This window comes from Lotus japonicus, chromosome 2, assembly GCF_012489685.1.
Source record: "Lotus japonicus ecotype B-129 chromosome 2, LjGifu_v1.2".
In the NCBI taxonomy this organism is placed as follows: Eukaryota; Viridiplantae; Streptophyta; class Magnoliopsida; order Fabales; family Fabaceae; genus Lotus; species Lotus japonicus.
The window spans coordinates 6,492,816-6,510,727 of NC_080042.1; the positions used below are offsets into that span (position 1 = coordinate 6,492,816).

At 39.7% G+C, this 17,912-nt stretch overlaps 1 protein-coding gene and 1 long non-coding RNA gene across 2 annotated transcripts in view; both read right to left on the minus strand.

Moving 5' to 3' along the window:
• The window catches only part of LOC130735981 (probable metal-nicotianamine transporter YSL7), a 107,251-nt gene extending 92,501 nt beyond the window's left edge, over nucleotides 1-14,750 (minus strand). Inside the window, exons 1-6 of the mRNA XM_057587845.1 lie at nucleotides 14,290-14,750; nucleotides 13,306-13,469; nucleotides 13,114-13,211; nucleotides 12,894-13,028; nucleotides 12,431-12,621; nucleotides 7,945-7,990 (exon numbers count right to left, since the gene is read on the minus strand). Of these exons, the coding sequence (XP_057443828.1) occupies nucleotides 7,945-7,990; nucleotides 12,431-12,621; nucleotides 12,894-13,028; nucleotides 13,114-13,211; nucleotides 13,306-13,469; nucleotides 14,290-14,608 (953 nt within the window). The 5' untranslated portion in view covers nucleotides 14,609-14,750. The remainder of the gene's footprint in view (nucleotides 1-7,944; nucleotides 7,991-12,430; nucleotides 12,622-12,893; nucleotides 13,029-13,113; nucleotides 13,212-13,305; nucleotides 13,470-14,289) is intronic.
• LOC130737472 (uncharacterized) lies at nucleotides 11,106-11,904 on the minus strand. The gene is made up of 3 exons (XR_009018742.1): nucleotides 11,700-11,904; nucleotides 11,524-11,593; nucleotides 11,106-11,199 (listed from the first exon to the last, which is right to left on the minus strand). It is a non-coding gene; the product is annotated as an uncharacterized LOC130737472 (long non-coding RNA).
• Nucleotides 14,751-17,912: the final 3,162 nt, after the last annotated feature.

A 17,912-nucleotide genomic window follows, 5' to 3' on the forward strand; every position in this document is an offset into this window, starting at 1 on the left:
CAGAAGAACAACGTGAAAGAAGATCTAAAAGAACTTCTGATCCAGCAAGGGCTGCCAAACTTACCACAACCACATCCATCAGAAGTCCCAGTAAGGTAATTACTGAAAGCATTAACTCTGATTTTGCTTTAGTAGTTATACCTGAACAACCCCTGCCTATATCTACCTCTCTGCCTACCTCAAACCAAACAGAACCTACTCAACCTGAACCTCAACCTGAAACACAAACTCAAACACAAGCTGAACCTCAAGCTCCTAAATCAACCATCCAAACAGCTACCACAGTTATCTCTTCCACTCCAATTTATACCTCTTCCATATCCGTCTCCACTAAACCAATACCTCCTTTCAATTCCTTCATTCAAGGTATTGTTCAAAGTGAGGCTACTCTGAGAACCTTGGTTCAGAAATTCACTCCCAAGTCTGCATCCACTTCACACACCCTCCTCATAACCCAAACTGGTGAGATCCCTGCTGAGATAGAAAAAGAGGATGATGATGTTCAGATCCTTGTACCGCCTTTCAACGTGAAGCCTCTTCAACAAATTGCTTCCAATTTTGAAGATCAGCTTCTAGATGCTGCTGAGACCTCCTATGTGTCTTTATCCAACTACTCAGCAGTCAACTCACAGGATCTGAGTTTCACTTCACCTGAGAAGACTGTCACCTCAAGGAAAAGGCCAGATACTATCTCTGAAGCTGAGCACATGGATGAATCAGATCACTCAGGCGTAGAGAAGGACCATGAGATTGATTCCACTCCTTCAGAGAACATGGATGAATCAAATGCTTCAAGCTCCAATGCTGCCAGAACTCCTCAGCCTGTTCTGACCCTGGCCACCTCCTTCCTTCCTCAGAGTCTTACTCAACTCATTCAGGAGTTTTCTGAAGAGGCCACCAGAAGACTGAACTGGCTGTATCAGGTTACTGATAATCAGTTTGATGCTTCTCTTGTTGATGGTCTATGGTCTGCCTTTGAGAGATGGTCAGAAGGCAAAGGTCATGAACTTCAGAAGCAACTTAGCAGGGAGAAAAGACTAAGAGTTCATGATGCATCTGAAAGGGCCTATGAGCAGAGGCAGAGAGTGCTGCACAAGGTTTGTGAACCCTTGAGAAGAGCTATGGCTGAAAGACCATGTGTTCTCTCTGAATGTACCTCAGAGGATGTTGAGATGCCTTCAGCAGAGGTTGCAGAAGAAAGCTCTGACGGCATAGTTATTCTGGAAGATGCAGATGCTGATGAAGTTCAGAAGCTAGGGTCAACTCAAGTTGATATTGCAATGTCATCAGATGCTGAAGTTGCTCCTCATACTCAAGCTCCAGAAGTTCCTACCTCTGCTCCAGCTCCAGAAGTTGAAATTCTTGCTGCCCGAATTGACAGAATTCAGAATGATCAGCAAAGGTTATTTCAGATGGTTGAGGAACAAGGACGTGTTCAGAATGAGCAAAGCAAGCAAATTCAAGAGTCCTCCGGCAAAATGGAAGCAATCATGAAGTACCTAATGGACAACCTTCCCTCCACCTCCAAGCCTTGAATCCCTCACTTCTATCATGCATGCATTTATGTGTTATGACTAAATTTAATTCATGTTGACTGTGTTAATTTCTTATTTTCTGATTCAATGCACCGCCCATTTAGTAACACACATGCTTTTATGATTGATAAGTTTTATGCATGTTTTTCTGTTACTTTTCTTCCTTATATTCACTGCGTTCATCTTCTCTCTCACCATTCAATCCCATTCTCCTCTCTTCTCCAAATCAAAATGACTACTGTCAATTTGATATCTGAACTCAAGACTATGGTATTCGACCAAGTCTTTTCGTGGAGTGTCAATCTATCTTCTTCTCAGATCTCTCACGCTCTTGAGAAGATTGAGTCTCTTCAGAAATGCTGGCTCACTTCTCATCAGACTCACTGTCTTCAGAACCTTCAAGAAGTTCTGAATGACCTCCTCCGTCTGACCAATCGCCGGGAGGACATTGAAGATCAGCTCCAGGGCATTTGCATGCTTCTGGAATATGAAGAAGATCACGATGAATCGGATCAAGAGGCTGTCCAGGAGAATGTTGTCTTGAAGGAAGACCTGGCTACTCAGTTAGTCTCAATTGATCAGGACATTCGTCCCCTCCACCTTCAACTTCTCTCCATGAAGAATTCTCGAGCTTTCCTATATATCTAGGATTAGTCTTCTTCATTCCTCTCAATCCTCTGTACTTCTTCTCCCTTCAGTAATAATAACATATCTTATTTGCATCACTTCTTTGTTATTGCTATTGTTATTGTTGGTTTTGTTTTTTTTTTCACTCTTTTTGATTATGACAAAAAGGGGGAGTACATAAAATGGTTTTGACAAACTTTTATATTATATAAAACCAGTAGAGGAGAACAAGTATCAATACTTATAAAACATAGATATTGTCAAGCGTCTCAGATAAGGAATACATTTTATTCATATTCTGAACTAATCTTGCTTCTGACGCCTTATCCCAATTATATCTGGACAAGACTCTATGTTATTATGTGATATACGCTAAGATCTGAACCATCACTTCTGATGAGTATGCATCACTTCAAGCGTAAATTCTGATCACATAACCAGACTCCGAATCGAGACTATTCACCAATTCATCAAGTCATAGATTCAGGGGGAGTCAGGGGGAGACCCTAGCTCAGAATCAGGTGTTAACCCAGATTCAGAAAGAGAATTGCAAACCGTTACACAAGGATAAGTTTAATCTCTGATCCTTTCTCTCTTGTGTATTCAGTTTATTGCATAAAAATTGTTCATCAAAATACTTGTTTTGTCATCATCAAAAAGGGGGAGATTGTAAGATCAAGGTTTGATCAGTGGTTGCATCTCTATGTTTTGATGATTACAATTAAGGTTTGTGATGATGAACAATTGTGGTACCCTAACGTTTGTCTTTTTAAGTTGTGACAAACAGGTTCTGAATCTGACCCAAGCCTATTCGTTCAGAAGAAGAAGAACCAAGGGTTACTAAAAAGAGAGCTCTTTAACCTACCATGTTCGTTCTGAACAGTGGAAAATACCTCAGAAGCTCTGAAGATGCAAGCTCTCAAGAAGCTCTGAAGAACCGGAGTCAGAAGTTCTGAAGACCAGATGTTCCAGTGGAACGGTCCAGAAGCAGAAGACTCAAGTTCTGAAGACTTACAAGAAGTTGGTTCTAAAGACCCAAGCTATTCTAGCTCTGACGATCAGAAGTTCTGAGGAACTTGTTCAGAAGCAGAAGTTGCATGGTCAGAAGAATCCAAGCTTCAATCTGACGATGATCAGAAGCTTCATCAACGTTCATCTGAAGCTCCTTCATCACAAGTCAACTGGTGAAAGGACAGGTCGCTATCACAGTACAACGTCGTACAAGTCTCAGTCTGTCCGCCACCTACCCTGTACAGCCTAGCAGTCTGATATTACAGAACTGCCACTCCAACGGATAAAACCCTAGCAACGGCTACATCACAAGTCTTGGAGTATATAAAGGCTGAAGAAAGAAGAAAGAGGTCAAGAAACTTTGCTGAAAATATTCAACAAATACGAACCATTCTCTTAGCATTATTTCTTCACTGTTCTTAAACTTCTGAGTTTACTATTCGCTTGTGAGAAGCACTCATTGTAAACCCGAAACCTTTTACATCACATTGTAAAGTTCTTCAAGAGACCAAGGTTGGTCGGATCTTGAGAGGACTGAATCAAGGCTGATTCAGTTTTTAGCAAGTCTGAAGAGGATCGGTAGATCAGCTTCTTAAGAGGATACTAGTGTGAAAATCAGTGTATTGTTAGTCACTTAGCAGGTTGCAAAGTGCAGTTGTAACACTCATTGATTTTAGTGGATTGCCTTCATCAGAAGAAGGAAGAAATCACCTTCACAGGTGGACTGGATTAGCTTGAGTTTTTATCTCAAGTGAACCAGGATAAAATACTTTTGTGCTTTACTTCCTATTATTCGGCACTTAGGTTTTTATCTTTGAGTTTTGAAAAAGCTTAAAAATATACCCGTGATTAAAAAAACTCTATTCAAACCCCCCCCCCCCTTTCTAGTGTTTTTCGCACCTTAACATCACACCGCAAATCACTTCACAATCATTCGTTTCAATCTTCCCTTACTTCTAGTTCAGGAATGACTTCTGTCGAATTAATTTCGGAACTCAAGACTATGGTATTTGACCAAGTCTTTCCATGGAGCGTTAATCTTCTTAAGTGTTGGCTGACATCCCATCAGACTCACTGTCAAGAAGTTCTGAATGACCTCCTTCGTCTGACCACTCGCCGGAAGGACGTTGAAGATCAGCTCTAGGGCATTTGTATGCTTCTGGAATATGAAGAAGATCACAATGAAGCGGATCAAGATGCTGTCCAGGAGAATGCAGCTCTGAAGGAAGAACTGGCTACCCAGTTAGCCTCAATTGATCAGGACATGCGTCCCCTGCACCTTCAGCTTCTCTCCATGAAGAATTCTCGAGCTTTCCTATGTATCTTGGATTAGTTTTCTTCATTCCCCTCTATCCTCTGTACTATTTCTCCGTTCAGTTATAATAACACCTCTTCTTTGCATCACCTTCTTGTTATTGTTATTGTTGACCTCGTTTTTCACTCTTTTTGATTATGACAAAAAGGGGGAGTACATAAAAATGGTTTTGATAATTTTTTTTATATTATATATAAAACCAGTAGAGGAGAATAAGTATGATTACTTATAGCACATAGATATTGTCAAGCGTCTCAAATAAGGAATACATTTTGTTCATATTCTGAACTAATCTGCTTCTGACGCCTTATTCCAATTATATCTGGACAAAGTTCTATGTTTTTATGTGATCTACGCAAGTTCTGAACCATCACTTCTGATGAGTATACATCCTTATACGCGTATCTTCTGATCACATCATCGAGACTCCGAATCTAGACTATTCATCATCTCATCAAGTCATAGATTCAGGGGGAGTCAGGGGGAGACCCCAGCTCAGAATCAGGTGTTATCCCAGATTCAGAAAGAGCATTACTAACCGTTACACAAGGATAAGTTTAATTTCTGATCTCTTCTCTCTTGTGTATTCAGTTTATTGTTTAAAAATTATTCATCAAAATACTTGTTTTGTCATCATCAAAAAGGGTGAGATTGTAAGATCAAGTTTTGATCAGTGGTTGCATCTCTATATTTTGATGATTACAATTAAGGTTTGTGATGATGAACAATTGTGGTACCCTAACGTTTGTCTTTTTTAGTTGTGACAAACAGGTTCTGAATCTGATCCAAGCCTACTTATTCAGAAGAAGAAGAACCAAGGGATATTAAAAAGAGAGCTCTAAAGCTTACCATGTTCGTTCAGAACAGTGGCAAATCCTTCAGAAGTTCTGAAGATACAAGCTCTCAAGAGGTTCTGAAGAACCAGAGTCAGAAGTTCTGATGACCAGATGTTCCAGTGGAACGGTCAAGAAGCAGAAGACTCAAGTTCTGAAGACCTGCAAGAAGTTGGTTCTGAAGACCCAAGCTATTCTAGCTCTGACGTTCAGAAGTTCTGAGGAACTTGTTCAGAAGCAGAAGTTGCAAGGTCAGAAGAATCCAAGCTTTAATCTGACGATGATCAGAAGCTTCACCAACGTTCATCTGAAGCCTTCAGATCTCAAGTCAACTGGTGAAAGGACAGGTCGCTATCATAGTACAACATCGTACAAGTCTCAGTCTGTCCACCACCTACCTCGTGCAGCCTTGTAGTATGATTTTACAAGATTGCCACTGCAACGGACAAAACCCTAGAAACGGCTACATCACAAGTCTTGGAGTATATAAAGGCTGAAGAAAGAAGAAAGAGACTAAGAAACTTTGCTGAAATTATTCAACTCATACGAACTAATCTCTTAGCATTATTTCTTCACTGTTCTTAAACATCTGAGTTTACTATTAGCTTTTTAGAAGCACTCATTGTAAACCCGAAACCTTTTACACTACATTGTAAAGTTCATTAAGAGACCAAGGTTGGTCGGATCTTAAGAGGACTGAATCAAGGTTGATTCAATGTTTAGCTAGTCTTAAGAGGATCGGTAGATCAGCTTCTTAAGAGGATACTAGTGAGAAAATCAGTGTACTGTTAGTCACTTAGCAGGTAGCAAAGTGCAGTTGTAACACTCATTGATTTTAGTGAATTGCCTTCATCAGAAGAAGGAAGAAATCACCTTCACAGGTGGACTGGATTAGCTTGAGCTTTTATCTCAAGTGAACCAGGATAAAATACTTGCGTGCTTTACTTCTTATCCTTCAACACTTAGTTCTTATCCTTGAGTTTTCAAAAAGATACAAAAGTATACCCTTTATTCAAAAACTCTATTCAAACCCCCCCCCCCCCCTTCTAGTGTTTTTCGCACCTTCAAAATGGACATGAGGTTCGCGGCGACGGAGGCCAAACCTTTCACCCAATAAAAACAAAAGAATAACTCGTATGATGGCGTGATCCCCAGACGATCGCACAAAATCTCAAAGCATCGGAGGAATCCCCAGCTGTTGGGATGGAGTTGAGTCGGGGCAACATTCACGACGCTGAGGGTCTCGCACACAAAGTTGGAGAAGGGAAGCTTGAAGCCAAGGTCCACAAACAGGGTGTCATACAGGTAGAAGTAATGAGAGGTGGTCATGCCTTTAGGCTTGTGAGAGGTCACGACTTCTTTGGGCCCGGGCACACCCAATAGCAACAGAGGGTCATACCCGTCCCGACACAGACCACCGCAAGCGCTTACAATCGCCTCGAGATCTTCGACAGAAGTATAGATGGAGGGAGTCATGAAATGGTTTGCTTGAGTCAAGAATGTTGGTCGGAGAATGAAAGTTTGAAAATCGTTGAAAATTACAAAAAAGAAAAGAAAGAGAAGAGGCCCTCTGCCGGAGAACCGACGAAGGAGGAGGAAGGGTAGAAAGAGTGAGGAAATTGCAGAAAAATAAACATTTCCGAAGGGCAGAGAATTTAGTGACTTACCAGGAGAAGGAGGAGGCACAGAGCCATGACCAACGGCGGACGGAGTAGCGTCGGGAGGAATGGAGGCGCTGAGTGAAGAGCCTTGCGCGGCGGTAGCGGCGGCGTTGTGTTCTTCGGAAGCCATGGAAGGGAGACGGAGTTCTTGGAGAAAGTAGAGGAAAGTTTGAAACTTTGTAACAAGAGACTTATTTATAGGGAAAAAGGGTAACGATTGGTAACCGACGCGCCGTTTGCACGCGCGGCTTCTGATTGGCTCGCGAAGTGGTGCATTGATTGCTGAGTGCACATTCAAGGGCTGCAATCATTGCATTGGCTGATTTTTCTTTTTAATGTTGAGGAAAACTGTTCGTTCTCTCAAGGAAGGGAGCGCGTGTGGAACAGCGAGACCACAACCAAGCAAAAGGAGCACATGGTTGTCAGATGATGTGATGGGATGAAGATGAAAGGAAGTGTTTGATTTATGAAAAAACAGATAAGGGGTGACAGCTGTCCTCAGCTACTACGCTAGGTGGCGAGTAGGTCTACTCAGAGGCATGTGGGCATGTGATGTTCCCAGGTGAGTTGACGTACGCGTCTGTGGGCAAGCTGTAAGGTATCGAAGATGCGCTTCGCCCCTCTGGAAGAGAGTCTCGACATCTTGTGGGCATGTGAACAGGACTCGCCAAAGAGGTATCAGGCGAGTCCCATAGTCAAAGGGTCACGGCAGGGCGAGTGTGCTCGTGCGTGCTTAGGTGTAGGAATTGGACTGCTAGGTATTGGGATAGTAGCCTGGCCCATGAAAACATAGCTGAGGCCCATGTGTAATAGATTAGGGTTGATGTAATTGCCCCACTATAAAAGGCAACGGACTTCATTGAATAAACAGGTTCTCACTTTCTATCAGCTTTTATTGTGTTTACGGCTCGGAACCCTAGACTATAAACCTCCATTTCTGGGGCTTGTGGCCGTGTAAGAACAAATGGTAAAGACCATCACAAAGCATCATAGCAATAGCAATAAAGATATGTTCAAAATTTCGGTTACCATATTGAGTAATTCACAATTTAAAGAAGGGTGAACAAATTGGATCAGGATCTTTTGTCCATAGTGTTTCGTTACTTGTCCCTCAATGAAATTTCACCATGTCAAACACTACTACAGAAAAGGCTTTTCGCCACGGTTCCGCACGCCCTTTAGCCACGGTTTAACGGTGGCGATAGCGAGCGTGGCAATTGCTCTATTGCCACGGTTCAAGGTTGAACCGTGTCAATTGGTTAGCCTATTGCCACAGGTCATTAAGTGTAACCGTGGCAATAGAGTCCACATATGGCCACGGTTACGTACTTAACCGTGGCAATAGGGTACACATATGGCCACGGCTACGCGCTTAACCGTGGCAATAGAGACCTTATTGCCACGGTCCAGTGCCTAACCGTGGCAATATGTAGACTCTATTGCCACGGTTATAACCGTGGCAATATGTGGTTCACCTGGTCTGGGAAATTGCAACATCCATATTTTTTTTATTTGACCTGTTCTATGCATAAATTGCAGTACATTTTTTAAGAAATAAATTACATAAAATCTCATATTCAGAATAACATTAACATATTCTAGAAGATAATTACTCAAATGTGCCAACAACAAAACAATGCTAAAACCCATGTCACTTAACAAATTTGTCTAAAAATACTAATTGTTGTTGAGAACACACTCTCTCAAGAACTTAAACCAAATAAGCTACATCAGTTAAAAGCATGAATTAATAATGACAAAACATGCAGCTGGAACAACAACAAACAGCAATGAGGTTGACTCATCATCAGCCTCTTTTATTGATGAAAAAACAGCAGCTTGACAAACCCCCGGCCACTACTTGAAATCACCAAAGCTTGGCAGTCCACACTAGGCAAAATTCTTTAACACATAAGTAGCCCACTCTTCTTTAATTTCATTTAGTTGATACTCATCGTAGAAGCCAAATTGACAATCAGAGAAGTACTGCAAAATGATGGTAAAAGTAAAATTAAGAATCTTAGAAGGGAAAAGATAGAGTCAATACTTAACTTTCTTCTATTTTGATCACCTCTTCTTCCCTAAACGAATCTATCCTCTTTGACTGCTTCTTCCCTGATGAAGGTTCGGAGATTATTTTGCTGCTACCGTTAGATGTTACTGAGGATATGCCTGATCCATCAAATCTGTCCGATGAGTTTCTTGGCCCATCAGAAATGGGGGATTTCATGGATTCGCTTCGTGGATGCTTGGTCAATGAAGCCTTGATTGATCGTGGAATGCATTTTGAATGTCCTGAGGATGTTTCCTCTTTGTCTTCTTGTGGTTTCTGGTCTTTATATGTCCTGCACATTTGTGCATTGGTTATGTTATAGATGACACATTGGCCAGGATGTAATGTAATAATAACTATCATGTTCCATTCAGAATCCAATCATAACCAAAGACAAAACTGTAAATCATGAATCCAAAAAGCCAACCACATTAATCATTGACCCCAGTGGCATGTTATATAGATTAGCCTCCATGTAAAGAGCTCATATTAAAAGAAAGAAATAAAACAGCAATGATGCTCATAATAACATATGATATATGTGCCTCTATTTATTATTTTTCAGATTATCACTCCACCCCTTTTTGTCCTTTCCTTTTCCTTTTGTTGAGAAAAGGGAGGTGGTCTGATATTAGATATTTCAAGTATTCTTTTTTTTAATCAGCATGTTATGTTCACAAAACAGCAATTCTTTGTAACCTTTAAGAAATAAACATATAAACAAGCATGTGAAAGTACTTATATTTCATGAATTTCTGTTAGCTTTAACAGCCCATTGACAAAAGAAATACAAAAACATAGGCTTTTTAACCATGATCAGAGGGACAGAAGATGTTCAAGTGATTTCTTTTAATAAAAACCTAAAAATGCTAAGTGATATGGGGGAAATAGTGAAAGCATTTGCAAAATGTCAATGTGTGGACTTTGATTTGTAACAATTCACAGCTTAGTGGATGTTATGTTACTTTTGAAATCATTCATTTAATGTTGGAGAATATAACTCAAGCTGAAAAAATATTTTCAGATCTGAGAGAAACTCAATTAGCCTTCTATGAACAGATTCAAGCAGTTAGCATTATCACCTATAGACCACTTGCACAAATCACTGGTTTTCTTCCTAATCTGGCATTATTCACAATTCAAAACTTAAATAATCACTAGATTCTAGATATCAATCCTGTTGCTACATCAGACCTTAAGCAATCCATATACTATTTCCTCAACATTGAATAACTATTTGATTATGACTAGTCCATTTCTTACAAAATTAAGAAAACACCAGCATGCATAACTCTTCCACGTGCGAATTTGTAATGCTGCAAGAGAATATTTGAAAGCAAGACTTACCTTTCATCATTGTAGGAAGAAGAACGTTTTAGAACTTTATGTGCCTCTCCTTCCTTCAGTTTAGTCTCAATTAAGCTCCCACTAAAGTATTCTTTGTCTTCCAACCTAAGATTCATCAGCTTTGGATTCTCTGCTAAGCAATCAAATTCCCCTAACATAAAAGAAGTGGAGAACAGCGGAGAAGGGAATTTTGAATCAGAAAACCTATGCTTATTCAGCTTTCACTTCTGGAACTTCAGCTTGACATATTTCATGGCATTCAGGTTCTAATGATCTATCCTCTGTTGATACACCCCTTGTACAAGTTTTCTGAGCTCTGGTTCTGCTAACTTGTTCTTCTGTCTGAGTGGAAGCATCTGCCAATCCATCAGTCTTGTAAATTTTGTACTCTGTCAATGCCAAGCTCAGAGAGTCGCTCTTTTCATCCCTAGACTCCGGGGAAACATCCGAGGAGCCCGTATGCGGTTCTTGAGAAAGCTCGTCCTCTTGGGAGGTTCTTGTCTCTTTCCCATTCATGCTTGATGAGGAAGAGGCTTCATCATGACTTCTAGAAGAAGCTGGCCCCGGCAGCAGCTTCACATTCTGCATTTTGACGTTGCTAATGGGACTGAAATTATCTGCAAAGCAAAAGCCACAAAGGCTAAGGGTACATGCATTCTATGTCATTCAGAACCTACCAAATGACTATAATTTGAAGACGAATAAACAAAATATCTTCTTTACCTCAGAGCCTTTGAGGACATACTCATTTCCATGGGCTGGTAAAATTAAATCATCTTCAGAAAGATCATGCCACACAAATCCACTCTTGTAGCTTCTGAATTACAAGAAAAACTAATATCAATGATTAAAATTGTATGCAGTAATTACTAAACTATTATTCAAAAGGGAAACAAGGGGCAAAGAAGAAGCCTATCAAGAGCATGTTTGGATTCTCGTAAAACCTTCCAGAATTAATTGCACTCCCACAAAAGCAACTAGGATTAGCTTCTTATAGAATCAATTCTTCATTCCTAGGTGAAAATCTACTGTGTATCCAAACATGCACCAAGTTTCCTGATTTCCCCCTTTCTTTCTTTTTTCTCAACACAAATTAAACAACAAGACATAATGACATAGAAAGTGTTAAAAACTTGCTCACCTCTTACAAGACCATGAATACAAGGAAGCCATGCCTCTACCTCTCAATGCATTTAGTCTATCAATCACATCTGCATAAAAAACAAACAAACCCCTCAAAAACCACAATCCACAAAGAAAAATTTTAAAACCCTACAACCACATACCCAAAACAAGAGTACGGAGTGAGAACGGTACCTGTGGATGGTACTTGCAGTGAGAACGGTGAAAGAGTACGGAGACGGCGGAGGAGAAGACGGAAATCGAACAACTACTGTGAACGACAGCGAACAGCTACTGTGAAATCGAACAGCTACGGTATCTGACAACGAGCAGCTACTGTGAACGACGAAGCAAGAGGGAGATCATTGAGAACGAGAGGGAGAGGAAGAGAGGGAAATCGTGTTCTCATAGGTGTTCTTGAACTGAGTCGAGGCGGAGGAGAAGAGGGAAATCGTGTTCAGGTGAGTCTTTGCTGGGGTTTCTAACTGAGGAGAAGAGGGAACTGAGGGTTAGGGTTCTGTTGGGGTGGAGAGTGCGTGTGGGGAGGGAAAAAATTTGGAGTACTGGAGCCAAATTGTTAATTTGCTGGGGTTTCTAAAAAACATAGCCTATTGCCACGGTTCCTAAAAATAATAATAAAATATTTCCCCATTTTTCCACGGTTCCGTGTATAACCGTGGCAACTGACCTTTAGCCACGGTTCCGCTTATAACCGTGGCAATTGAGGCGTGGCGAAAAGCCATTTTTGTAGTAGTGAAATAAAATGGATATGGGCATGGCGTTTAAAAACTTATATGGGTGGATTTAATTGGACATGACAAAACTTCATTCGTGGGACAGAAAAGTAACATATTTGGGGGGACAGAAGATCTTGATCCGAACAAATTATAAAGTATAAACATATTGTTGAGTTGGACAATGGTTTACCCTATATCCTTGGACGCCTTTTAGATTGCTACCAGGTAGATGTGCATCATACCAGATTCCTTTCTTTCCCTCAATCCAGGGCCACAAAATACCCCATGAGATTATTGCTCCAAGAAGCAAAGATGCATTTACCATGTAAGGGCATATCATTCCAACTCCAACATAGGTAGATGAGAAACTAAAGTAGAATCTGTCAAACCATATTCAAATTATTCATCAACTATACACAGAAGTCTATAATATAATTAGAAAGAAATAATTTTACTGCGAGAATCAATTATGGGAAGAAGCTTCTGAGAGTAGTTTCTGAGTGTCAAAATTGAGTATGAATAGAGATAAATTGATACAAACATACATTGACTATGAATTTCAAGAATCTTATTGGAAATTTCCAAATCATTTGCTACAGTGTTCAAACAATGGCAGGAAAGAAACATTTAGGTGTAAAATGTTCAAGCATACCTATTATTATATGCTTGGAGACCAAATGTGGGAAAGCTACCAAATCCGCAATCATCTGCTGCAGCAAAAAACCACTGGAAGAAAGAAAATCCAAAGCTGCCACAAAAGCTTTTGAAAAGCAAAGCAACCTGCTTCCTGTTTAAATAAGAATGACAGAGTTAAGTTCATTACAAACAAAAAAGAGTAGCCAAGATCACATAGTGTTTGTAATAACACTTACTTTGCTAGCTTTGCACCTTTTGGTGTGTGTAAGCTATTAATGAGGAGAGCTGTCGCAGTTCCACTAGGATATGTCAATTTGTATTTCAATATCATCAGCTGTGAAATGTCAATAGAAACTTTATATTTAATATACTCTACTCAAGTTTACATGAAGGCTAAATTGTAGGAATTTTTTGTTCTTTCTACTAACCTTTCTTAGAGGCACAATAGAGAACAAGCCCACAAAGCCAACAACAAAGAGAAAACCAATCATCCAACCAAGAGATAGACTCTTTGTATTGATGAGTGTGTTCCCCTCGTCAACATGTGATGCAATATATGGGCTCATACCAAGTAGATAACTTCCTGTGCCACCTATTCACAACACAAATATGAAAGCTTACATGACAAATTAGAAGGAACTTTCTATGTCTACCACCATTAATTTGCATTGATACATTAAGATATAAAGGTTTATTCCCTATATAAAAGGATTTGTATCCTCCATATGGTGCTATATAAACTTTTTATTGAAAAATTTCAAATAATCAGGATATACCTTACAATGTTCTCAGAAAATGATTTACCTTATAATAGCATTTGACTTGTCAACAGAAACAAATAACACAAATTGTTCTATAATATTTTTTGGGTTCAATATTTGTAATGGGATCAAATATATTGTAAGGTGACATACCGGTATATTTTTTAGTGTGTTTGAGTGCCTGTTGAACTGAACGCATGTTCACGTTCAACTCAACACTACCTACTTTTGTGTTTGTCTTGGGAATGTGAAATCACATTTGTGTTGATTCAAGAAAAATAAACACACATTAACATGTTCAAACATTAAACAGAATACATATACTATATTATCTTCCACATATGCTTGCAATGGCTAAAAGTCAATATTGTGTTTCCTTAAAATTGGGGGAAGACATAAATTCAAGGTAAATTTTCATACAACTTACACATATTTCATCTCTGAAAATTTGAATAAGATGGAACAAAAATCCTATTTTTTTGAGTAATCTATCATCCCCAAATTGAAGAGAAACAGAAGAAACATTTTATATGCACATTGGTTAACTTATGTGCATTCACTTGTCACACATTTTCTATTATATGTCAATTTCAACCCTTCATTGACATTGGTGCATGAAAAGGGTTGTCAAGGAAACAAAAAAAAACTCACTGCTGAATGCAATTCCAGAGGAGGCAACAACACAAGTTTGGATGACAGTGTTCTCTTGGCGAGTGAAGGGTTGCTTGAGAAGACCACACTTGCTGAGAAGCACAGTGTAGGATTTGATCACTGCAAAACCCAACAACCCTGCTGCAACGTTGAGGGATGGTATGATTCCTGTGGTGAAGTTGAGTTTGCACACAATGAAGATGAACACCACACTCAGGACAAAGCTTGTCACCACTGACCTCAATGTGATCTGGTTTGACGATGTTGGCACACTTGTATTTCTGAATGCCTCTTCACCTTTCAAGTTTTCCTCTTCCATGTTTCTCCCTCTATCAACTTTCACACACTAAACTTCACATGTGACAGTTCCTCACTAGCGTGTGTGTGTGTGTGTATATATCCAAATGAAGGTACAATTTTTCTCCAACACTTGAGGTATGACAGCTTCGGCTTCCTTGAGATTTTCCTCAATTTACTCGAGTAATGGTTTAGTAGTCACATGATCAAAATTGAACGGTTCTTAGAATTCAATCTTTTGTCTATAATCCCTCGGAAGTTGCGAATTTAGGAAAATTCAATCACAAATATCCAAATTCGTGTTAAGATTAATTATTAGAATTAATTAGTTGTTATTTAATATTGCTTTAGTCTATTAGCTAGACTTCGGCGTGTGTTTTTGTTAGTGTGTTTAGTGTGTTGCTATTTTTTAGGGATTTTAAAGTTAGTGGTTATGTAGTTTGTTATGTTGTTTGTTATCTAATGCATGATGTACCTAAGCCTATTTAAAAGGCTATTGTTATCAATAATAATTCAGTTTTGCCAAATAGTTAACAGTGGTATCAAGAGCTGGTTCATGAGAGGGAGTGCAGAGAAATTTTGAGAGGGAGAGACACAAAACAGCAGTAGCTTTGTTTTTCCCTTTAACGCCCATGGAGCCAGACAAAAACTATGTGCAGGTAGCAATTCCACGCTTTGATGGTCATTATGACCATTGGAGCATGCTCATGGAGAACTTTTTCAGGTCCAAAGAATATTGGACGGTAGTTGTTTCTGGCGTAGCAGAACCAGCAGCGGGCACAATACTCACGAATGCACAAAAGGCGGAACTTGAAGCACAACGACTAAAGGATCTCAAGGCAAAGAATCACCTTTTCCAAGCAATTGATCGTCCAATCTTGGAAACCATTCTTTGCAAAGATACTTCAAAGCAGATTTGGGATTCCATGAAAAAGAAATTCGAAGGTTCAGCAAGAACAAAGAGGCAGCAGCTTCAAACACTTCGCCAAGAATTCGAGTTGCTTCGAATGAAACCTGGAGAATCTGTGTCTGATTTTTTCTCCAGGATAATGACTATTGTCAACAAGATGCGTGTTCATGGGGAAAAGAAGGAGGATGTAACCGTAGTTGAAAAAATTCTCCGTTCAATGACACCAAAATTCAACTATGTGATTTGTGCAATTGAAGAATCGAAGGATCTTGATCTCCTTTCAATTGATGAGCTGCAAAGTTCTCTTCTAGTTCATGAGCAGAAAATGAATCTACAAGAGGACAATGATGAGCAAGCTTTACAAGCTTCATCTAATAATCATCATTCTTATTCTAAGAGAGGAGGTCGTGGAAGGAGCAAAGGTTATAATGACGGGCGATACTCACAAAATCAGCAACCACGTGATGATCATACAGGTGCATTTCGAGGAAGAGGAAGAGGTAGAGGTAGAGGACGTGGAAGCTACCACTCAACAGCTGATTCCTCAAAGCCAGTATACAAGCCAGATGTCAAATGCTATCGATGTCAGAGGTATGGACACTATCAGAATCAATGCAGAACCCACTTGTCAAATGAGCATGGAGAAAAATCCAATTTTTCCCAGACACAAGAGGAGGATATATCTTTATTGATGGTTTGTCACACCAAGGAAGAAGCCAACAATCAATTGTGGTACCTTGACACAGGTTGCAGCAACCATATGAGCGGTGACAAAACAATCTTCTCTTCTCTAGATGAGTCATATAGAGATCATGTGATGTTTGGCAACAATACCAAAGTTTCAGTTATGGGAAAAGGACAAGTAAGTGTGCCAACCAGAGGAAACGGTGCTCACACAATCTCACATGTTCTTTTTGTTCCAGATTTAAAGACCAATTTGTTAAGCCTTGGTCAGCTACACGAAAACGGATATGATATTACAATCAAAGGTGGTGTGTGCCGCATTGAAGATGTCAAACTAGGTCTGATTGCACAAGCTAAAATGACAAAAAACAGAATGTTTCCACTGTATTTAAATGCTGCTTCAGAGACTTGTCTGTCAACAAGGCTTAAAGATGATGCTTGGCTATGGCACTTTCGATATGGTCATCTAAATTTCGGTGGCTTGAAGACACTCCAACAAAAAGAAATGGTGGCTGGTCTTCCAAACTTCTCAAATCCAATGGAAGTTTGTGAGGAATGTGTTATTGCCAAACAACACAGAGAACCTTTCCCAAAAGGACAAACACAAAGAGCAAGAAAGCCATTGGAAATTCTACACTCAGACTTATGCGGGCCAATCAATCCAGTTTCAAATGGAGGTAAACGCTATATCATCACCTTCATTGATGATTTGACTAGAAAAACATGGGCTTATTTTTTGGGAAAAAAATCAGAAGCCTTTGTTACTTTCAAAAGCTTTAAAGCAATGGCCGAGAAAGAAGTTGGATATCCAATTAAAGTTCTGCGCACAGATCGCGGAGGAGAGTATACCTCGCATGAATTTTCAGAATTTTGTAATATCCATGGCATCAAACGACAGCAGACAGCAGCCTATACGCCACAACAAAATGGCGTGAGCGAAAGAAAGAATCGTACAATTCTGAATATGGTGAGAAATCTATTGACAATGAGTGGTCTACCAAAGAGTTTTTGGCCTGAAGCAGTCATGTGGAGCCTTCACATTCTGAACAGAAGTCCAACTCTAGCAGTCCAAAATATGACGCCAGAAGAAGCATGGAGTGGTCGCCAACCAGCAGTTGATCATTCAGAATTTTTGGATGCTTGGCATATGCACTTGTTCCAGATCAGAAGAGAAAGAAGTTAGATGACAAAGGTGTTAAATGCATCTTTCTTGGTGTGAGTGATCATTCTAAAGCTTATAAATTGTACAACCCTCACACTAAGAAAATTATTATTAGTCGTGATGTAGTCTTTGATGAAGAAGCAACCTGGTCATGGAAAGAACAAGGGGATAAGCAATGTATTCCAGCATATTTTGATGACAATGAAGAAAAGAAAATAGAGAATGTGCAAGAGTTAGAAAGCACTCAAAATGTTCCTGTAGATGATCAAATCCCACTTGTAGCTGAATCTCAACGGCCTCAACGTGAGAGGAGAAGACCCGCATGGATGACTGACTATGAGGTTGCTGGAGTTGACCAAGGTGAGGATCCACTTACACATTTTGCTTTGTTTTCAGATTGTGAACCTGTAGCTTTTGAAGATGCTGTCAAAGAGCCTAAATGGCAAAAAGCTATGGATGCTGAAATTGAATCTATTGAAAGAAATAATACTTGGGAGCTTACAGAACTTCCAAGAGGACAAAAAACCATTGGTGTAAAGTGGATTTTCAAAACAAAGTTGAATGAAAGTG